Genomic DNA, 23,397 nt, shown 5'->3' with positions numbered 1-23,397 from the left:
CCAGTAGCTACTTGTGGCCAGTGGCTACCATATCTGGACAGTGCAACTGGAGAGCATTTTCATCATTGCAGAAGATTCTGTTGGACAGCATTCGTCTCCAGGGTGGGATGGAGAGTTAAAAAGTACTAATGTAACTGTAAAATCCATTTTCTTTGCCAGATCAACCAGACCCTAGTTTCCTGAAGACCAAGGCAGGGACAGATGTGTTTTTAAGGTTGGAGTAGGCTGAGGAAAGGGAACAGAGTTGGAATTCATACATATATCAAGTGATGCCATCTACATATGTGCTTAAAACGAAATACCTGTGATGTGTCTACCTGCCCAGGGTGCTTCTGTGCACTTGTGTACCCCAGAGATGACCCGTTATTCATCATTTACCATTCAGTGAAACAGTTTAAAACAATTTTTAAAAGTTTCAATATGTATTCATTTATCTGGTGCATGGGGTCTTAGTTGTGACATGCAGGATCCTTGTGTATCGTGTGAGATCTTTCACTGGGGTGCATGGACTCTAGTTGTGGCGAGTGGGCTTGATTAATTGCTCTGAGACATGTGGGAGGCTAGTTCTCCAACCAGGGATTGAACCCACATCCCCTGCATTGCAAAGCGGATTCTTAACTCCTGGACCACCAGGGAATTACCGCCTAAGCCCACCCCCCACCCCCCCGCCATCAAATATTATCCTTTTTGTGGGAGAAATCATGCAAGAAGAGGAATCTTTGCTAGCCATTTGTGTTTACCTTGGTTTGCTTATAAATGGGAGAAGATGTATAAGATTTGCCCTTAGCTAAAATGTGTGCTTTTGAACTGTGGTGTTGGAGAAGACTCTTGAGAGTCCCTTGGACTGCAAGGAGATCCAACCAGTCCATCCTAGAGGAGATCAGTCCTGAATATTCATTGGAAGGACTGATGCTGAAGCTGAAACTCCAATACTTTGGCCACCTTATGCGAAGAGTTGACTCATTGGAAAAGACCCTGATGCTGGGAGGGATTGGGGGCAGGAGGAGAAGGGGACAACAGAGGATGAGATGGCTAGATGGCATCACCAACTCGATGGACATGAGTTTGAGTAAACTCCAGGAGTTGGTGATGGACAGGGAGGCCTGGCGTGCTGCGATTCGTGGGGGCGCAAAGACATGGCTGAGTGACTGAACTGAGCTGAACTGAAAATGTGTGCAATTAATGACACCAGAAGAGTGGACTGCTTCTTCCCCCTGTCTCATCTATTGTTTTTCTGGCCAGACCATGAAATGACCCCCTGATGGATAACTTCTAATGAAGTGGGATCTTGGTGGAAAGTTTTTAGTACATGTCTAAATTTTTGGAGATTCATTTCATTTCCTAGTTTGTACCTTCTTGATACCTTATCTTCAATTAAGCAGTTTCTGAAGGAGACAGACGTTAGGGAAAAGATTAGTGAAAATGATCAAATCTGGTCTGGGAAATTATTCATTTACTCTCTTTCATTGTGGGGCACTTAAGTCAATAATCCTTTGCTGATTATGTTTCTACAGTACAGGTTCTTTGGAACTAATATAATCGGTTTCTTGTTTTCTTATTGTGGAATGGGGTGGAAGGGGAAAGAATTTTCCTTTCTTCCTTTGTTCCTTCTTTACTGCTTTTTAAAATCATAATCTATGTAGAAAAAGCAAAACTATAGTGACAGAAAGAATATCAGAAGTTGTTGGGGACGAGCACTTAGGGAAAATGACTGTGAAGTGGTATGAAGGATGTTTGGGGGTGATGCAAGTGTTCTATAATTGTCATTGTGATGGTGCTTATGTGACAACATACATTTGTTAAAAGGGACTGTGTGGTGCATTTAAGATTAGTAAATATTATGGATCATAAAGTATATCTTAATAAAGCCCATTAAAATCTCTAAAGTACCTTAAAAATAGAATTATAATCTGTTATAGCTACATCTGTTCATCCTTCTAGTCCCATGATTTGTGGGAAATGAAAAAAGATTTTCATCTCAGTGGAAATGAACCAGTTCACAAGCCACATTCCTCCTTTATTTTAATATTAAAAGTGGTTGGTTTATAGGAGATTGAGGTTTAAAATTTCCTGTAACACTAAAGTGCATTGAATCCTCTTTGAATTCAAGAAATAAATGCTGTGTACAGTAATAAAAGTTCCAAGTAATTCATGGTGACACTGGCTATAGAAAGCCGAGCTTCCCGATCTTAGTTCAGAGCTCCTGCCATAAGTTGGCAGGCTGAGTAATTAACTGAATGAAGGGACAGTTCCCTTTAATCATAGTCACAAGTCCTTCAAATAGGCTGTATCAGGTGGCTATTTATCCATTCAGTTGTGAGTCTTTGATTCTCTGAATTTAAAAAGCCATGGTGAAAATCCATCTTTTTATTTCTGTCTTCTTTATTGAAGAACAGTGCCATGTTTTGGTTTCCAGAAAATGACAGTGAAAAAAGAAGAGTGGATGCATGTAAGGTTTAGATGGAACGTTCCTGTTGATACAGAAGACTCATTTTCGTTATGAAATTTAGATTTTTGTAAACACTTGCAAAGAGTTTTCATTTAATGCAGCTGGAGAGTTTTTGTCTTTATATTTGTTCTTAATTTTTTTCTATCTAAATTCTTTTTTTTTTTTTTTTGCTGCACTATATGGCATGCAGAATCTTATCTTAGCTCCCTGACCAGGGATTGAGCCCATGCTCCCACTATACCGAGCATGGAGTCCTAATTACTGTACCACCATAGAATTCCCTCTAAATTAAAATTTTTTTAAAAATTTTGTTAAGAAGTAAGATGCCACATAAATTTAAACTTCACATAAAATCTAATTAAAGTTAGAAATGTTTTCATTCAGGGTATTGTCTTTTGTTGCTATTGTTACTATTTACCATTGTTCATCTTGCCAAAAGAAAAAGTTCTCACAGACTCCCTGGTATATTTATACTTTATGTATCTTGACTTGGGGACATTACTCACCCCTCCCTGAGACATTAGAAATGGGGGCTGTAAGAGAAAAAGACTGTATAATTTTAATACCTTTGGGCCATGAAATTTTTGTACTTTGTTTTTTGTCCCTGGATATGTTCCAGTGTCTGTCTCCTAGTTTATAGTCTATGGGAACTAGAGTAGAATTTGTATCCTACTGTTGTGTGAAAATTGTGTAAATCTTAATTATGTTGAATTGGTTCATGGTGCTTTTTAGGTTTACTATATCCTTCTACTTTTCTGTATATTCGTTCTATTAATTTTTGAGAGTTTGAAATGAAACTCCAACTAAAGATCTTAATTTACTACTTAAAAAAATAATCATAATATATACAGAAACTATATGTAACTTTATTCTGTATTTTCCAAGTCTCCTATAAATGTTGTCATACTTTCATAATTTAAAAAAGGAAAAAAAAAAGAAATGAAGGCTGTAACAGAGGAGGGACCAAGGGACAGGCTAAATGCAGTGGGGACGAAAAGCAGCAATTAGATCCAAAGAAAGTCTGCTGGCCTTCCAGAAGGGTGTAGTTCTGGATGGCTGCAGCTGGTGAAGGAAGCTTCTAACACATCAGAGGGAATGGAGTGGGTCAGGATAGAACTTAGAGGGGTTAAGTTTGGGCTGGATCCAGGATGACTGGCCACTCTTCTTTTTCCTTGTCCAGTATCCGTTCTGTTTTCTGTCTCATCACTTTGCCCTTTCTTGGACAGGGGGTATGGAAGGGGGGATACACAGCTTTGGGATCCAAAGCTTGTACCCTTGATGCAGATTGCCTTGGTTAGATCCTACCGCCTCCATGGATTAGCTGTGTAACTTTGGAGCATTTATTTAACGTCCCTATGCCACAGGCTGCTTACCTGAAGAATACAGGTAATACCACTTCCACCTTCATAAGCTGTTTGCCTGTGATAATGTTTGCCAAGCACTTAGCCCAGTTTCTGGCATAACATGTTCAATAGTATTGGCCATATATTATGACCAAATTTTGCATGGTACCACATTCTTGCTTTGGGATGCTATCGACATAGTTTAATATACCCCAGAGATATTTATTTATTTATTTTTGTTAAAGTGATGAAACACCTATTTAGGACATGTACATGGAATACTGAAATTCATCCCTCCCCTCTAAAGTGGTCTCAAATTTCATGTTGTTTCTTGAGATTTGTTCTTTATCTGGAAGGGAGTTGTTCAGTCACTAAGTCTTATCTGACACTTTGCGACTCCATGGACTACAGCATGCCAGACTTTCCTGTCCACCACTGTCTCCAGGAGTTTGCTCAGATTCATGTACATTGAGTTAGTGATGCCATCCAACCATCTCATCCTCTGCAGTCCCCTTCTCCTTTTGCCTTCCATCTTTCCCAGCATCAGATTCCAATGAGGCGGCTCTTTGCATCATGTGGCCCAAAGTATTGGAGCTTCAGTTTCAGCGACAGTCCTTCCAATGAATAGTCAGGGTTGATTTCCTTTAGGATGAACTGGTTTGATCTCCTTGCAGGTAAAGGAGTAGTCTAGGGCAATATTGTCATATGAAATGAATTTTTTAAAAGCACCCATGTAAGTTGAACGTTGTTCAGAAGGAACAGAGATTAGAAGCTCACGGGACAGTAATGACCTTTCAGGTGAGCTGATGTTTAGACAGTGCCGCTCTGTTTCTGCGTGAGTTTCATTTGATGGAAATTCATCTACTCAATGTCTGCTGTCCTGGAAGTGCAATTCTGAGGGATGTATGCAGAGCCGAGCTCTGGCGGACCATGCATCCGAGTGAGGAAGACAGTGAACAAGGTTGTCCAGAGACAACGGAGAGGTGATGGACTAGAGAGTGACCTCAGAAAAAACTTGGCCATGTCTGAAGACATTTTTGTTTGTCACAACTGGAGAAGGGATACTACTGATTTTAACAAGTAGAGGCCAGCTAAACATTCTACGGCTATAGGAATCCCACCTTAGTCCATCCAAACAGAGAATTATTAGATTTTAAATGTCAGTAGGGTCCAGATTGAGAACCTGCTCTAGGTGGTCCTGGAAGCTTTGAAGAGGAGGGCATATTTGGGCTAATTAGGATGTAAATGGCCTTCCCTGGTGGCTCAGTGATAAAGAATCTGCCTGCAGTGCAGGAGATGCTTGGGAGATGTAGGTTTGATCCCTGGGTCTGGAAGAGTCCCTGGAGAAGGAAATGACAACCCACTCCAGTATTCTTGCCTGGGAATCCCATGGATAGAGGAGCGTGGCAGGCTACAGTCCATGGGGTTACAAAGAGTCGGATATGACTAAGCAACTGAACACACAGGATGAAAGTGATAAGAAAGAGCTATCTATGCCAAAATTTGTGGGAGAAGCATTTTGGGAAGAGAAACTATCAAGAACAAAGTCCCCGAGGCAAGAGTAGGCTATGGAAGGAACAGAAGGAAGGCTGGTGTGGCTCATGTGGGTGAGATCAATACTGTGGGTAAATCATGTAGGGTTTTGTGGCTGACATAGGAGTTATTCAAGTGACTCAGTGGGTTTTGAGTTATTTTAGGAGATTTTGGACATTGTTGATTGTTTTAAATTCTTCCCTTTGATTTTGTTTTCCAGAATTATGGCCTTGAAACTGACAATATGAAGAACTTGGTTTTGAAACTGCGAGCGTCCTCCCACAATTTACAGAATTACATAAGCAGCAGGAGGAAAAGTCCAGCTTACGATGGGACCACCTCCCACAAGCCCCCCAATGAGTTCCTGACTTCTGTAGTGGAACTCATAGGTGCTGCCAAGGCCTTGTTAGCTTGGCTAGACAGGTAAGTGATGGGTGTGCTTTACTGTCGTATGAAAGGAGTTCTGTACTTTGCCTGAGGAAAATGAACCACTGCCCTTGGCATAGTTCAGGAGTTCGGGGTCAGTGGTCCATTTTAGGGTCCCTTTGGAAGTTCTAGAGAAGGTGAATAGCAGGAACAGATTAACCTCAGCTTAGAGAAATCTTGAGTTTTACTGAGGTTGAACATTACTGATTATCTGGTTACATGAAGGCTATTAGTTGACTTTTGAAGGGATGTTCATTCTCTTGGCTCATTTTTGGATGTCTTTTAATCTAGAACTTCTCTGTCTCTTTTCCATTCAGATTCCTATTTTGTGTGTTACTTGAGAGGAAACTTACGTAACAATTTAAACCGGCCTGTTGTGTGTTGTGGTTGTTAATATACTGTGTGGGATTCTGGTGACTTCAGCTTCTTCACTTTTTTTTTTTTTAAGAGAATTTTTATTGCTTTCTAGGGCTCCATTTACAGGGATCACTGATTTCTCAGTGACGAAGAATAAAATTATTCAGCTTTGCTTGGACCTGACCACTACGGTCCAGAAGGTGAGTGCATCACTGTTGTTTTCTAAAAGTTTTTTCCTTTTCCCTTTTCTTCAAAGATTTACATTCAGGTATGAAGTACCACTCTGTCTTTCTCTCCTTCTCCCCCGCCTCATCCCTCCTTAAGAGCTAGGGAGAGATGAAGGGCTTTAAATTAGATGTGTTATACAGATAGTTTCTGTGAAAAATGACCAGTGGCCTTTACATCAAAGATTGCCTTCTTTTGTTTGAAAATAGTTGACCTAATAATCCTGTGCTTTCTCTAAAATGTTACCGCACTGAATTTTTTAAAAAATAGAAGTTCTGGAGTAACAACATGGCACCATAATCTTTGTTCCGAGTATGCTATGGTATCTGCTTCTTAATTTTCTTTTCATTTTGACCTGTGGTGGTTGGATTTGCCAGTCAGGATGAGCTCAGTGATGATGCAGTAACAAACATCCTTCAAACCTCAGCGACTTACTCCCTACGTGTAGATGGGTCAGCTGGGAGATCTGCTTCAGCTCTCCTCCCTGCAGGATGTAGGCTGACAGAACCTCATGTTGTTTTTCCCCAAGGCAGAGGCACAGAGAACCTGGGTGATTCTCACACTGACAGATGTTCTGGTTTGGAAGTGACACGTCAGTTTCATACACCACTCATTGGCCAGGCTTTCAAATCTTAGTGAAGGCCAGGAAGATATTAACTGGCACGTAGCAGATGCTTGTAAAATTATTTTTGAATTGAGTTGAAGCCATGAAAATGTAAGGAAGAGCTTGTTCTTTTTTCACGTCCCACTTGGTTCAAATATTCTGAGATTGCACGTTTGTTTCCACTGCTGATTTGGCAGAGTAAAGAACATCCTTTCCTCAGTTCTAACCATGCCATAAAGTAGATGCAGTTCTGAAAAGCCACGTGCTTTCTGTCTGTTCCTGGAACATGAAGAGTGAAGTTTGGCTGTTGTTTCAGGTCCAGTCCTGAGCGGCCCTTGAACTTGAAGCATGTGTGACTTCATTGTATGCTTTTGAGGCCACGTTTTTAGGAAAGTGCCCAGAGCAATAGAGAGATGCTGAGTTTCAGCTCTTTATGGTGTATAAAGTCATTTTGACAAAAAGTCTGATGCCAGTCATGCTGCATTCATTATGTAGCCACCACGTCCTGGCATTTCTGGTGGAGGGTGCCCAGGGGTACAGATCCTATTCAGAAGGGTGCCCGCTCATCGCACTTGCCCTTGTTTACTGGGGCAGCCTGACGCCTGGTCCGTGATTATTGGCGCTTTCTAAATGTGTGTTGAAATGAATGAGATAATGCTTTTGACAAATAAGCAGGTGAGAATTTACTTCTTATCAGGAAAAATTTAACCCAGGCTTAAGGGACACTGGAGATACTGTTTTTGTTTGTGTTTATTTTTTGTTTTCCCATTAAGCATATGCATATGCTTTAAGCATTAAGCATATGCTTCAGAGATAGACAGCTGCAGGTTCAAATTCTACCTCTACCATTAATTAGCCCTGGGACTTTGGACAATTCACTTAAAACTTATGAGCCTCAATTTTCCCAGCTGTTAATTGGGAATACTAGCAATTACCTTACCAGATGATTTGCTTCAATTTCTACAATTTATTGTGGAATAAGAAAAAAGGAGGAAGAAAGTGTAATATGAAGACACATTTTAAAATATATGTGTATTTGTAATACACAGATACATCTGAAAACCTATATACAAAGAAATATCTAAATATAGTGGGAAATTTGGAAAAGTTGGGTTTACTTTGGCAGGGAGAAAAGTGGGGCGAGAATGTATGAGTCAAGCTAAAGAAAAGAAAACATTTTGTCATTTACAAAAAAGCATGTATGTGATCACATTTATTCATGTAAGAATGGATTTAGAAGAGAAATAGAAAATATTTAAAACCTAGTAAACCTACCTCAAAAAAGTTATGAAGATTAAAGAAGATATATGAAAAGCACCTACTTAAGAAATAATATCCTATAGTAGGAAAAATAAAAGTCTTTGCTGGTACCAGTTTTCTGGAACCAAACTTGTTGTCTTAAGAAGGAGACAAAATTAAGACATATGTTAGTATTTCTTGTATTTTCTAGCTTATTTAAGCTTGAACAATTGTTATGGATTAAGACTGGAAATGTATAAAATATATATGGGAATGTCATTTTATGAACTTGGGTTGAAAAAACATGTTTAGCTCGTGAGGAACATGTGTTTTCTGCAGTGATTAGAGCACAGAGGTGCTTTGGCAAGTGCTAGGATTTGCGTGCATGGTTGAAGGACGTGTGGACTGTCTTCTTCCATGGGAGGTGTCATGGCAGCCACAAGGCTCATCTTGCCAGGGATTTCACACCCTCTTACAACTGGGGGACGTGCAGTTTTTCTCAGAACTTCTTGGCAGAGAATCTTTTGACTCTTTAGGAAGAAGCCTGCCTTTTACATTTATTGCTTTTTTTTTCCCCTGGGGGAATTGAAAGAGTGAAAGCTGGGTCTCTATTATTTCTAGTGACAAGGAACATGTTCTCCTGGAGTCTTTGTTTTGGTGTTCCTGTCTGTGAAGAGAGGCGTTTGTTTGTCCCTTTTCTTGTTCCTCTGTTCCACATGCTGCCCCTTTCCTGTCCTCTTTCTTGTAACTTTCTCTGCATCCTTCCCTCTGATGACAGTGTGGTGTCTCTCCTGACTGGAAGGATAGAGAGTTGTTTTTTTTTCCCCTGCAAGGAAACGGCACACTTCTTTCGTGTGTGTGTATTCATTAGTTTTTTTTTTTTTCTCTTTTCTTTTTTTAATTGAAGTGCAGTTGATTTATCATGTCATGTTAGTTTCAGGTGCATAGCAAAGTGATTCGGTTCTACTGCACACTTCTTTTAAGCCTGCTTGGGCTGGAGTCCCCAGCCGCCCCAACTGAGTCCACAGATAGATCTTCCATCCAGTTTCCAGGTTGTATTTCAGGGGAAGCCTCCTGTGGTGGGAAGGCCTTCTGACCTCTGTCTTCATTCTCTCCTCTTTGCGAGGACGTGAACACTGGTGTGGTGCTGACGAGGGACAAAAAGGCAGTGGCAGATGCTGGGTCCCAGCGTAGAATGAAATGGGGGGAAGTGAGCCTTAGAAAGTGAAGTTGCTCAATCGTGTCCGACTCTCTGCGACCTCATGGACTGTAGCCCACCAGGCTCCTCCATACATGGGATTTTCCAGGCAAGAATACTGGTGTGGGTTGCCATTTCCTTCTCCAGGCGATCTTCCCAACCCAGGGATTGAACCCGGGTCTCCCCCATTGTAGGCAATCACGTTACCATCTGAGCCACCAGGGAAGTCCTAGAGAGCCCAGGAAACGGAGGAGAGAGGACCATCCTCAGAGAAGGGAGAGCCAGGGGACCATTTATTGGGCCATTTATTGGTTAGGTCTCAGCTGTGGACTACCTGCCTGACCTGTCTTATCACATTTAATTCTCAACAATTCTCTGAGATGGCTGTTATCCTCCTGGCTTTGCAGAGGAGGAGGCTCAGGTGTGGAGAAGTTAAACCCATCTTCCAAGGCTCCTCAGTCAGTAAGAAGGTAGAGTAAGGAGGGAGGGGAGCGGATGCTGTCCTTGACTGGGGCTCGGCTCATCCACGTGACCAAGGGATGTGACAGACCTCAGCCCTACTGCCGGAGTCCCGAGGACCTGAGTTGGTTCCAGCGCTTCTTTTTTCCATTCCGTTGCTTTCATGCCAAACGGCATGAAGTCAGGCCTGCAGCTGCTTCCTCCCGGTAGGAATGGGTGTGGGAACCCACGTTCACGAGGGCAGAAGGTAAAAAGCGTGCCCTTTCACACGCTGCCTTGGATGGTTCAGGGAGGCAGGAGCACCCCTCACCCACCTTGGCTCCATCACCACAAGGAGCCTGTTTTCTTTCTTAGTGGCTCCTTGGATCCATCAAAGAATCAAATATGAGGAACCATGAAGTCACACATGCACCTTAACGCCTGAGCTCCGGTGTATGGAGAGGAGCTCTCTGCCTGTGGGTGATTGCCTCATCAGCATGACTGTCCTCCTGTTATTTGGGGATTTGTAATGCTGGGCTACCCAGGTGGTGCTAGTGGTAAAGAACCCGCCTGCCAACGCAGGAGATGTGAGACCTACGGGTTCGATCCCTAGGTCGGGAAGATCCCCTCAAGGAGGGCATGGCTACCCGCTCCAGTGTTCTTGCCTGGAGAAACGTATGGACAGAGGAGCCTGGTGGGCTACAGTCTTAGAGTCACAAAGAGTCAGACACGACTGCGCACGCACACACATACAAAAGGAAAAATCATAGACACAAACCATTAGTTTTATTTCCAGAACAAGACCTTATGAATATTCTGTTTTGCTCAAGTTGACATTTCCTTAATATTTCTGTCCTTCAGCTGGTTTGAATTAGGGGCGGGGTCGTCATAGTATTTGATGGTCTAGTTTCATGCACAAGATGGAGGAGGAAAAGCACATTTTTGGGCTGTCATCACTCATATTTTACAGAAGTTGCTCCTGGAGTTTGAATTTACATCAGACTCATACGTGCAAAATTGTACTCCTAAATTTCTTTTTTAAAGTGTTTTCTCACCAGGCTGCTCTTTTCCTGAGAGTCAGTGTAAATTTTGGGAGCAGTAGAATGACTATTATTTCCCACATTTTTATCTAGTAGATAAAATTAAAAAAAATTTTCAGAAAGCGCTAAAATCTGATTATAAAGTCATAGGGTAGAACACCATACATTTTAAGCCCTATCCCCAGTGGCAGAAAAAAATGACCTAAAGTGACATTTCGACTGAAGCAGAAATCCCTATCATTCCAACAGAGTTGATGAGTATCCTTCCCGTACATGAAATACTTTGAATTTTGCTTAGGGTGCCCCAGTTTGGGATTATACTTAGTGCATGCTGTATGCTAAACTGCTTCAGTTGTGTCTGACTCTTTGCAGCTCCATGGACTGTAACCTGCCAGGCTCCTCTGTCCATGGGATTCTTCAGGCAGGAATACTGGAGTGGGTTGCTATCTGTCCATGGGGCGAGAATACTGGAGTGGGTTGCCATTTCCTTTTCCAGGGGCTCGTCCAGACCCAGGGATCGAACCCCCGTCTCTTGTGTCTTCTGCACTGGCAGGCAGTGGTGCCAGATAAACTCTCAGGAATCGCATTGGTCTCCCTCTTCTTCGGCATGCACAGTGCCGTGTAGCTTGAACTCTTCTGCTCTGGATCCTGTTCTAGAAGGTTAACTGCGAGTTTCACATTGTCAGTTTCACTTTGGCTGCTTTCAGTCAGGACAATGGTGAGTCCTGTAATCAGCTAACTGGGTTCATAGGGTTCTGAGTCTTTTGTTCTTAAGCTGAGTAAACAATGCTTTGCATTCCGGCCCATTATTTAATGTCATCAATAGCATACTTTAAGACCACTTTTTTGGCAGCGTGTTAATGAACGTTTTGTTGAACCCCTTTCATCCGTTAAGGACTGAAATATCTGATTTAATCTCAGTGGTGCTTAAAATAAACTTTGTGGCTAAGTTTACTCAAACCCTTATTTGAAAGCTATTCTTATGGGCAGGCCCAGAACTAAAGGCTCCTGGCTTGTTGGCCCAGTGCTAGCTCAGCCTGGGGTCACGTTTGAGAACCATTAGCAACTTTCTTGGACTCTGACTTCTGGCTTCCTCCTCTCTGTACAGTCTGGACAGTGGGTAGAGTTTAGTTCAGGTGATTTCTATAGGCTTTCTGATTAAATAATTGGTCAGATGGGTTCCTTGGATGATTAGCCTCCTGGATCTGGAGACAGTAGAGTCTTAGGAGGAGTCTAATGTCAGCCCCTTTCTTGCTCTGCCCTCTTTTCGAAGCCTTCTCGTCCAGGTGGTCCAGGAGTCTAGGCTGCAGGGTCGGAGGGTGTGTGTGTCAGGGACCTCCTTGGGTCCCAGGAAATAGCTAGCAAGCTAAGCCAATTGTATCTGAAAGTTTTTGTCTCTTATAGTTTTAATTTTCTTCTTTCTTCCTTTAGGATTGCCTTGTAGCGGAAATGGAGGATAAAGTTTTGGCTGTAGTAAGTATACCTTTTAAAAGTTACTGTAAAATTCCTTTTCTCAAAACAGTGGGAATCACATGAATTAAAGTAAATGTATTGTGGCTAGGTATTTCAAGATTTGCTTTGAAATACTGACGTTTGGGATATGAGTCTATTAATTTAGGTAGAAAGGCAAGAATACAAGTTATTTAACAGCAAGACCAACTAAACTGGGTATATTGGGGTCTCTGCTTTGCTCCCCCAATGCTTTTTCAAGGTATAATTATATTTAGATAGCTAACTCTCAGTTCTCAGGGTTAAACTGATGAGCAAAAATTTCACTTTTTTTTTAATTAAAAAAATCTTGGCAAAAATCTTATGATGGAAGGGGGATGTACTGTGACTGTTTAAAGAGCATTTTGTAACTATTCATCATCACTTCCTCCTTTTGACATAAGCCAGCCTGTGCTCTTTTGATAAGGCCTTCCTCCTACTGATGTTGAGGAATTTAGCAATGAAACCGCTATAAATATATTTTCCATAAATAGGGAGGTTAAACACATTGGAGGCATGCAAAAAGTGTCACTTCTTGGATTCTTCCCCCTTAGAAGAAAAAAAATCACTCTTTAGAATTTCCTGATTTCTTTGGTTGTTTAATTTTGAAAGGTTAGATGAATCTGATTGGGAGAAATAACCACACGTAGCCACTATGATTTCTGCATGGAGACCACTTAATAGGGATCCTCATGTCTCTATATTTATTTTATCTGGTCAGTGTTTGGTGTTCAGAGAATGTGAGTCATCACTGAAGACAGACCTAAATGTAAAATGGAAAACTATAAAATGCCTAGAAATAATAGGAGAAAATCTTGCTGACCTTGGGTTTGACGATGAGTTTTTAGATATGATGTGAGATGTGTGATCCATGGGCTTCCCGGGTGGCGCAGTGGATGAGAATCCGCCTGCCAACACAGGGTACTTGGGGTCTCTCACTTATCTAAGAAGACCCCACATGCCACGGAGCAAGTAAGCCCACGGACCACACTGCTGAGCCCATGTGCTGCAAGTACTGAAGCCCACATTCCCCAGAGCCCATGCTCTGCAACAAGAGAAATCACTACAATTACAAGCCTTCGCAATGCAACTAGAGAGCCAGCCCCCTCTCACTGCAACTAGAGAAAGGTCCAGCTCATGCAGCAACAAAGACCCAGCACAACCAAAATATCAATAAATAAAAACAAATAAGAAGATTAGAATAGTCTGCTTGAAAAAAAAAAGAATGCCTTGGGTTGGGGATAGATCAACTTGTTGACTCTTTTTACTAATGAAAGATGGGGTCAATCCCAGCTAGAGAGCACATCTGGATGTGTGAGTCTGTTGGGAAGCTCAGGAGTGAAAAAATAAAAACGTGTGATCCATGAGAGGAAAACGGGTAAGGTAGATTGCATTAAAATTAATATCTCTGCTCCATCAATGCACTGTTAAGGGAATGAAAAGACAAGGCACAGACTGGGAGAAGTTGTTCTCAGAACACACATCAGATAAAGAACTTATATTCCAAATGCACAAAGAACTCTTAAAGCTCAGTAATAAGAAAACAAACAACCTAATTAAAAAAGCAGGTGAAAGATCCAAGCAAACACCTTCTGATAAAAGATATACAGTTGGCAGGTAAGTATATGAGAAGATATTCAGCATCATATTTCATTAAGGCATTTCAAATTAAAATGACAATGAGGTACCACCATACACTTAATAGGATAACTCAAATCTAACACGTGATGACACCAAATTTAGAGCAGTAGGAACTCTCCTTCATTGCTGGTGGGAGTGCAAAATGGTGCAGCCACACTGGAAAGCATTGTGGCAGTTTTTTTCCTTACAAAACTAAATGTACTCTTACCCTGCAAACCAGCAGTTATCCACCTAGGTGTTTGCCCAAATGAAAGAAACTTAGATTCACCAAAAGCTGCATGAAATATCATAGCCACTTTAATCATAACTGCCAAAACTAGGAAGTAGCCAAGGTGTCCTTCAGTATATGACTGGATAAACCTGGTACATCCAGACAATGGAATATTATCCAGCAATAAAAAGAAAGGCGCGATCAAGCCATGAAAAGATATGGAGGGCCCTTAAATGCATATGACCAAGTGAAAGAAGCCAATCTGAAAATCCAAAATCTATATACTGTATGATTCTAATCATGTGAGATTTTGGAAAAAGCAAAACTATGGAGAAAATAAAAAGGTCAGTGATCGCTAGGGGTTCATAGTGCGGGAGGAGGGACAGACAGGTGGGTGGAACTGAGGGAATTTTTAGGGTAGTGACACTGTGATGGTGAATATATGACATTGTGCAGTTGTCAAAACCTGTAGAACCGTACACCATAGAGAGTGAATTCCAATGTAAACTATGGAACTTAGTTGACAATAATGTGTCACTATTGGTTGATCAGTTGTAACAAATGTACCATATTAATGCAAGATGTTAATTGTGTCTTATTATTAACCATTATAATAATATAGCTGTGTTAGAAACTGTTGAGATGAAAAAGAAAGTAGATGGAACTCTGTAATTTCTGCTTATTTTTTCTCTAAAATGAAAGCGGCCTTAATTTTGTTTATTTACTTACTTAATGTTTTGGCTGTAACACTCCGGTGACATGTGGGATCTTAGTTCCTGACCAGGGATCAAACCCACACCCCCTGCATTGGAAGCGCAGAGTCTTAACCAGTGGACCGCCAGGGAAGTCCATAAAACTATTTTAAAATATGAAACGCATTTTTTAAAAAAAGGTGCAGGACAAAATAATTTATTTTTACATTGTTGGTATTTGGTATGCAGAGAATGTGAGCCATTCTTAAAAAACCACAGAGATGGCTGGGAATACGTGGTTCTCTTTAGCTCCTGAAAGGGGGTTTCCGCCCAGCCTTCTGGAGCTGCCCAACTTCAGCAGTTGTAAATAAGTTACTCTAAAAGCTGCACTTTTTAAGCAAAGCTGGAATAATGGCACTGTTCTACACATTGCAAATATGGAAGCCACATGCCACGTGTTCATGGGGTGGTATTGTCACAGTAAAGATGATCGGTGAAGTGCATTTTTAAAAAAAGATTCAGCCGGAGATAAACTTGGTTAATGATTGACCTTCTCCAACTCTAGGTCAAGGTTTTAAATGGCATCTGCGACAAGACCATCCGATCTACCACAGATCCTGTAATGAGCCAGTGTGCGTGTCTGGAAGAAGTTCACCTACCAAACATTAAACCTGGGGAAGGTTTGGTAAGACTTCTAACAGCATTTGTTTATTTTCGGACAGCATCATTTATTAAAGTTGCTGTGTTTTTTTCAAAACAATAATTCCATATTGCTTTCACTAGACTTCTGAATAGTAGAATTAGACTGATTTCCATTATGTAGTTAAGAATTTGCCGTCTTGAACTGTTGATACGTTTTATATCAAAGCCTCTTCAAAGTATAAAAATAAATACAGTTTTAAACCTGTAAACTCGTATCTTGAGGAATTGTCTTAACAGTTTTATTTTTAGGTCTTAGCAAAACAAGGAGATAGAGCACATTTCCACAAAGGAAAGATGGTCTCTGGGTAGGAAACAACATCTGCTGTGAAGTCTCTATTAGCACTTAGGCTTTATGTGAGAAGAGACAGGTTGAAAGAAATGATTCTTTTAAAAAGGTTCAGAAATGTTTTAGAAGTAATGTATGAGCTCTGGAATAACAGGCCCTGAGAATACCTACAGGTCGATAACCTAGATCAGCACCTCGGTCCACATTCTTGGTAAGGAGAAATGTACAGACCGAGACTGCTCCACTTCAAAGTAAATGATGGCTTATATGGACGTAAACGCGGAAGGCTTCCTGGGGGTGGGCTTTTTCACATATTGAAGTGGAGAAGTGCCCGAGTGGGCAGAAATGGAGTTGCCGTTCCAAATGGTGACGCTATCCAAGCAAAGGTCTGTGAGGAGGAATACCATGTAGGGGGAGAAGCTGATAACTCTGATATGAAAGTGACAGGAGCCGAGAGGCAGGGCAGAAACCTGAAGGTTAGTGCTGGATGAGATACTCATCCCCAGAGGCTTGTAGATTGCTGAGCGAGGCAAGTTCACGGTCAAAGTGACTTCTGAGGAGGTTTTGTGTTATTATAGCCTTGGTACCAGGGTGAGCAACTGCTCTTTGCTCTCTCTACCTTTTATTCTTTCCCCATCTTATAAAAGTTTAATAAACATTTTTAAAAATAATACATAGTGCCTCAAACTGCAGAGATGGTTTCTTCCAGGCTATGCATTCACCTCTGAGTTTGCCCACTGGGCATTTGAGGATGGAGTGTATTAATATTTATGCCTCCCTTAAAATGCAGGAATGCCTGTTTCTAATTTATTTCTTATATTGTGTTACTGAGCAGTCTCTGCTCTTACATCCTGGTTTGGTTGTTTGTGGCTTGAATAAGTCACCGTGCAGTGACTGCTGAGACCAAATTAAGTGAATATATTATGTCACTACAGAGAGAGATGGTCGGGAGAGGACCGGCCTTGTTTGAACTGCCTCATTCATTCAGCAGATCTGAGAACATTCCTTCTGAGTCCTCAGACTCAGGGCAAAATTCTGTGTGCCTGGTACACACATTTTAATATCAAAGAGATCTCGTTTCTGATTTCTTTCACTAGTATTTGTTTAGTTCCCCTTCACCGCTCTTTGGATCTTGTTTTACAGTGTTTCGGGAGGCTGAAGAATGAGGGGTGTTCTGAAATGACTGCCTTTAATCTTTTGTTACGTCTAAGTCTCACTTGTGGCTCTGTTTCTGAACGCTGGAGTAATGAGTTAATATGTTTGTGACTCACTCTAGGGTATGTACATCAAATCGACCTATGATGGATTGCACGTGATTACTGGAACCACAGAAAATGTAAGTGCATATCCATTTAATGTAAAAGCTATTGTGCCTGCAAACAGATTTGACAGTGTCCCTGTTCTTTCCATTTAAATATGTGTATGTTGTTCTGTTATCTGTAAGGGAGTGCGGACGCCTGTTTTGTTTATTTCTGTTGTTAGTGTGCTGCTCATAACCAGCTGTCATCAATGTATTATTTAGATTGTCCTTTATTGCTCTCGTTCACACACCTTGCCCAGCTTTTGCTATCTTGTGTTTATTTTTATTTTTTTTGCACTCTTGAAAGTGTTAACTCATAAATACAAAAGCAATGATCTCTTTGTTGTCGAGAATCACTCTTATAAGAGCTGGACTTGGTGACCATATGTGTTAAATATAGTGTTTTTTTAAAAAGTGAAATTTATATGTGTCACCAGAGCAACTATTTTCGGGTTTTTGCATGACAATGTTTCTTTTTATAGAGCTGTATTTCATAATATTTGCATGATACTGAAATTTAGTTTTTTCCCCCTTAATCATTTGAATAGAAAAAGCAGGGCCATTTCTGTTGTGAGGAACTTGTACTCTGTTATCATCCTTTAGAAAATTCTGCCACATAAAAGATTTTTCCTTAGTCCCTCAAACATGTTGAATTTGTGAAAAGTAGAGCTAATTGAATGCTTTCTTTATGCAACCTACAATACGGCTAGCTTTTGAATGACATTGATACAGAGCTTGAAATGTCTGAAAAACTTCTCTGCATCTGTGTAAAAGTAGCATGTGTCTATGTAATTAATTGCTATTTAATCAAATAAGACAAGAGGATGAAATTCAAGACACAAGAAACTTGGTGACTACTTTTCTTCATCATTGTTGTTTTAGTCCCAGAGTCATGTCGGACTCTTTGTGACCCCGTGGGCTGTAGCCCCCCAGGCTCCTCCGTCCATGGCATTCTCCAGGCAAGAATATCGGAGTGGGTTGCCATTTCCTTCTGCAGGGGATCTTCCTGACCCAGGGATCGAACCTGGGTCTCCTGCACTGGCAGGGGATTCTCTACCACTGAGCCACCAGGGAACTACTTTTCTGATCTGGTGGAAAAATGTGTCAAAGTTTGAGCTTCAGCTGCTGGGTCTGTTGATAAAATAAAATGGCATGATCTTTGATGAGGGTTTGTGACACATTTGATTGTTATAATAAGAAAGAAAATGACACCACCTAAGGCATTCAGTGAATTACAAATATGTTGTGTAGTTCTGGCAGACAAATGAGTAGAAGCTGGTAGTGTCTCTAAGCATTGTTTCTTGGGCTACAGTGAGAGCACTCAGACCACTGGGAATTTTTATACCATGGCAGAATGGCACAGGATCCTCTCCTTTTAGGCTGGGGGTGGTGCAAAAAAAAAAAAAAATCACAATAAATGTTCCTCCCTTATCATTGTCAGAGACTTTGTGTATTTAGCTGAACATACTCATGTACCACTCAGTACATTGTTCTGAAGTTGGATAGATTCAGAGGGATGGTGAATGTCATTTCAGTTTTTATATTTTATTTATTTTATTTTTGGCCTGGGTCTTTGTTGATTTGCACGGGCTTTCTCTAGTCGTGGTGAGCGGGGCTACTCTTTGCTGGCTGCTCCAGCTTCTCAATTCGGTGGCTTCTCTTGTTGTAGAGCAGGGCTCTAGGCGTGTGGGCTTCAGTAGTTGCAACACTCGGGCTTAGTTGTGGAATCTTCCCGGACCAGGAATCGAACCCATGTCCCTTGTATTGGCAGGCAGATTTATATTCATTGCACCACCAGGAAAGTCCTATTTTAGCTTTTAAACAGTTGAAGTTTTGCATCTAGTAATTTGGTGGTTGCATTAACAACCCAGACCTGTGCAGTTCCAGACTCAATCAGGGCTTCAAACAAATTTCAATCTTGGATAAACATACAGAACACTGTAATATTACTTCCTTTCACTGTCTACCTCATCCCTGGCCTGCTTCCCCCCACACACTATCACTATTAAGGATGGAGAGCTAAAGAAAACTGCCTTTGAATCAAATCAAATGTCAACTGATATATTCTATAGAATTTCTACCAGACTCTTTACCTGGATGTGGTCGATCCTAGTGCTTCCAAACAAGATGGTACCTAAGTCATCCTTGAAAGAGATGGTTTCCTTCTTGTTCGAGATCAAAGAAGGGGAAACTGATCTTACTCCATCTGGTAATCTGCTAGAAAATGTCCCTCATTCTTGCAGTCACCTATGTTCATTGTCTGGAATATGCTACATACTGTGTAATTCTTGTCGATGACAGTGAGGAGTTAGGTAAGAGCCCACTTCTCAAGGACTTGATCTGAATATTTTATAAGCAGTGCTGGATGTTTTACACTTAAATGTTAAATGCCAGTAGAAAATGCCAGCTCCAGGACAGCTTTCTGTCTGTCACTGGAGGTTGCTATGACTTTACAGTCAGAATGTTTTTATAAAAGCCTAGTGTTGGAGGGTGAGAGTGGACAGAATTCACCAACTTCTTTCTCATGTGAATTGTCTCTACACTCCTCTGTCTTGGACTCTGGCTGATGCAATGCCAGCAGGTCATCTCAGGCCTTTAGTCCTTTTTTTTTTTGAGGTTACCTGAGGAGTCAGGATCATTCCAAGATCAGACAAACAGGATCTAGTGATTCTCTATCTCCTTTTTTTGATGTTGCTCAAGACCTTGACAGAAGTCTTGATGGGATCTTAGCCCTATTCCTCTTCTCCATCCCTGACATGAGTTGGGAAGTAGATGAGCCTCTGAAGAATGGATGCATTCTTCTTCAGGGCATCACTGTTCTGCAGTAAGCCAGATCAAGCATCATTTTTCAGGAGTCCGGCACATGGTTAAGGTCATCAAGAGCGACTGCCCTAGGGAGAATGTTGATATCAGGCTCTCTCCTTACCAGTGTTCTGCCAAGCACAATGCTTAATCACTTGGTAGGACATTGGAGAAATGAATATGTGAAGATCCTTAGGAATGGAAGTCAGTTCAGGACACTGGGGCTTGTTTTTTTTTGTTGTTTGTTGTTTTTTTTTAAGATTGCTTATCTGTAAACAGGGACTTACTGGCTTCAAGGCTATCTTTTAGAAAGTGAAGCTTACCTTAGCTGAATCCCCAGCCCAGGAAGATTAACTGGGACTGGACTGATTATGATCAGACTTGCCAAAGTTGACCTGTAACCATGGGTTCAGCATCTGACACCAGGGGCAAGAAAGGAGCATTGACACATTTGTTTGTTTAAGAAGTGCCTCAGGAGCAGCGGATTGGAGACAGACCATCTCCCTGTGGTACCCACGGTGCTGGTCTCTCAGGTGAAGCACAGCTGGTAGTTACGGTGGCAAGTTAAATGTTTGCAAAAGTAGCTGGCATAGTTACCTGTGCCTTGTGTTGGCCCAGGTGAATCCAAGAAACTGTCTCTACAGTTTAATGCTAATCTTTCATTTTTTAATTTTCCTTGCTCATTTCTTGTTGAGCCTATCGCAACAGCTGAGTGAGAAAGTTCAGCTAGGGTGTCTTGAGTTTAGTTGCTCCCCCCATTGCTGTGTTCAGAGGTGTTATTTTTAAAGGATGGTTGTAAATTGCTTGAAGATTTCAGTTATATAAGTCACAAAATAAAACATTCTGGCTTAGATAACAGTTCATTATAATTTGAAATCAAAGTTTCATCCTTTCCTTCTCTTTTGATCATATGAAGTATCTTTTTTTAATATAATTCTGTTTTGTTTTATTTTATTCCATGAATTTATTGTTTTTGCAATTAAATAATAATAATAAACCTATACTTCTAGGTAGGATTAGACATTACACTTATCCTAAAATACTTTTCAAATTCTTTGTCAAAATGTTTAGTCTGTAAAATGTATTAATGAGAGAAAAAAAGTTGAGAAGAAATTATGGCACAGGATCCCTTTAAGATGAAATAATACTTCAACATATAGGTACAATTTATCAGGGGAAAAGTTTGAAGGTATTACTTTCATGTTAAAAACCACCTAATAAGCATAAAGTTATATTCTGCATCTTTCACTTACTCTGTGTCCATAACTGAGTTATTTACCACTGAATGTCAATTTCCTCAAAACTCCATAAAATAAGCCTAATGATATCTGTAAAGTTTGTTGGCAGAATTTTTTAAACATATTTTAAAATCGTATGAAATATCTTAAACACTGAGTTACAGTTTGATTAAATGAACAAGAAACTATGAGAAAATATTTGACGAATAGATTACATTTATTTATCTGCCTATACACACATATGTGGATGTATATATATATATATACAGATATTTGCAAATTTGTAGCAAACTATTATTTGAAACAAGCCAAGTCTGGACTTTGTTTTGATACTGTGAAAACACATCCATTTAGAATTCAACCTGAAGACAAAAAAAATTTAAATTTTCTCTAAATATCTTCTGTTTTCACTATCTTTCTATTTTAACAGTGTGTTGATAACATGTAAAACAAGTTTGAGTAAAAGAAAGATTTAGTTTTAATCATCACGTAACAAACAATTGTATGACAGAGTTACAGGGACCAGCTTTACATGTTAAGCAGTTGGTCCGCTTTTACAAGATTAACTTTGACAGGGATATAGGGAAGGTAGCTCTTAGATGAACCAATGGCTTTGATCAGCCTGTTACGTGGACAGCGTGTGCCACTCTTCACGGTAGGTTAGATGACCTTGGCTGTTCCTACTGACAGATTATCTTGTAACAAACCACTGGAGATAACACGAATATTCACATGCCAAGTTCTACAGGCTGTGTAGTTTCAGGAAACTCAAGCACATTGTGTAACCGTTCTTGAGAAAATTGTATTCCCATTGCTTATTTTGTGTAGAAGAAGGGAGATGAAATAGAAGCAGAAAGAAACAGGAGGCTTAAAAAATAAGACAGGTCTCTCTCTGTTTGTTTCTAACAGTCTCCTGCAGACAGATCTCAGAAGATTCATGCTGGTGATGAAGTCATTCAGGTTAATCAGCAAACTGTGGTGAGTTTGTTCACTGAAGCTTCAGATTTCTTCTTCCCCTTCTAGAACTTTTAATTCATTTTGCTTGCATTTAAAAAATTTGCATTTTATATCCAGTTTTCCATAATTTTAAGCAGTGCTAGAACGAACAGATTTGTATCTGCCTGTTTGCTCATAGCTGATTTCCTTGAGATGAATTCAAGGAAATTTGAATTCCTTGAACTCAAATAGGCTTGAGTTTTCATTATTCATGAGTAAGCCCCCTCTCCTCATTGTCTTTCTTTGAAGGTGGGATGGCAGCTAAAAAATCTGGTGAGAAAGTTGAGAGAGAATCCTACAGGAGTTGTGTTACTGCTTAAGAAGCGCCCCACGAGTTCCTTCAACTTCACTCCTGCCCCCCTGAAAAACCTACGGTGGAAGCCGCCCCTGGTGCAGGTACTGTTATTGGTTGTAAGCCTTCCTTTGACATTGGTGCAGGAACAATGTATAATATCTGAGTTGTCTAAAAAAAAAAAAAGATTACAGTTTGATTGGTTTCGGGAGTGTATGGATTATCTATGTATGGATAATTATTCTATAATCCCATACGTACAAGTGCTCAGCCGTGTCCGACTCTTTGCGACTCCATAGACTGTGACCTGCCAGTCTTCTCTGTCCATGGGATTTCCCAGACAGGAATACGGGAGCAGGTTGCCATTTTCTCCTCCAGGGGGTCTTCTCGACCCAGGGACCAAACCCTCGTCTCCTGGGTTGGCAGGTAGATTCCTTACCACTGTGCCACCTGGGAAGCCCATCCAATAATCCTACTTATGTGAGAACAGACTTGCTGGATTTGTGCTAATATGGCAGCCACTAGCCACCTGTGACTGTTTCAATAATTAAAATGAAAGCTTCAGTTCCTCTGCCTCACCGGCCACATTTCAGGTGCTGGGTGGCCACTTGGGGCGAGTGTCTGTTATCACTGCAGACACTTCCTTCTGGCCCTTCTCTCTTGTTTCAAACACACACTCCCATAAAGGAATCCAGTTTGAACATGGATCTGAGAGAGACCACCTGGGGTAGAGTCCTCTACAGTGGTTTATCAAGGCAGGGGTAGGGGCTGTGAGACCAACCCACCGGTCAGGGAGCTCTGTCACGCCTTTGTTTAGATTTAGCAGTCTTGGATGATAATAAAAAGTGGACTGGCTTTTAGTTTTATTATTTGAATTCTCTACAGACAACGCACTCC

General features: G+C 40.8%; 1 protein-coding gene across 2 annotated transcripts in view; it reads left to right on the top strand.

Annotated features, from left to right (window-relative positions):
* The window catches only part of CNKSR3 (CNKSR family member 3), a 102,739-nt gene that overhangs the window by 65,403 nt on the left and 13,939 nt on the right, over positions 1–23,397 (top strand). For both annotated transcript variants that reach the window (XM_061130180.1, XM_061130181.1), the window contains exons 3-9: positions 5,546–5,748; positions 6,221–6,308; positions 12,284–12,325; positions 15,450–15,569; positions 17,149–17,208; positions 22,122–22,190; positions 22,458–22,604. In XM_061130180.1, coding sequence (XP_060986163.1) covers positions 5,546–5,748; positions 6,221–6,308; positions 12,284–12,325; positions 15,450–15,569; positions 17,149–17,208; positions 22,122–22,190; positions 22,458–22,604 — 729 coding nt within the window. The remainder of the gene's footprint in view (positions 1–5,545; positions 5,749–6,220; positions 6,309–12,283; positions 12,326–15,449; positions 15,570–17,148; positions 17,209–22,121; positions 22,191–22,457; positions 22,605–23,397) is intronic.

Source organism: Dama dama, chromosome 26, assembly GCF_033118175.1.
Source record: "Dama dama isolate Ldn47 chromosome 26, ASM3311817v1, whole genome shotgun sequence".
In the NCBI taxonomy this organism is placed as follows: Eukaryota; Metazoa; Chordata; class Mammalia; order Artiodactyla; family Cervidae; genus Dama; species Dama dama.
The sequence above is the reverse complement of the archived record's forward strand: the minus strand, read 5'-3'. Positions and strand labels throughout refer to the sequence as shown.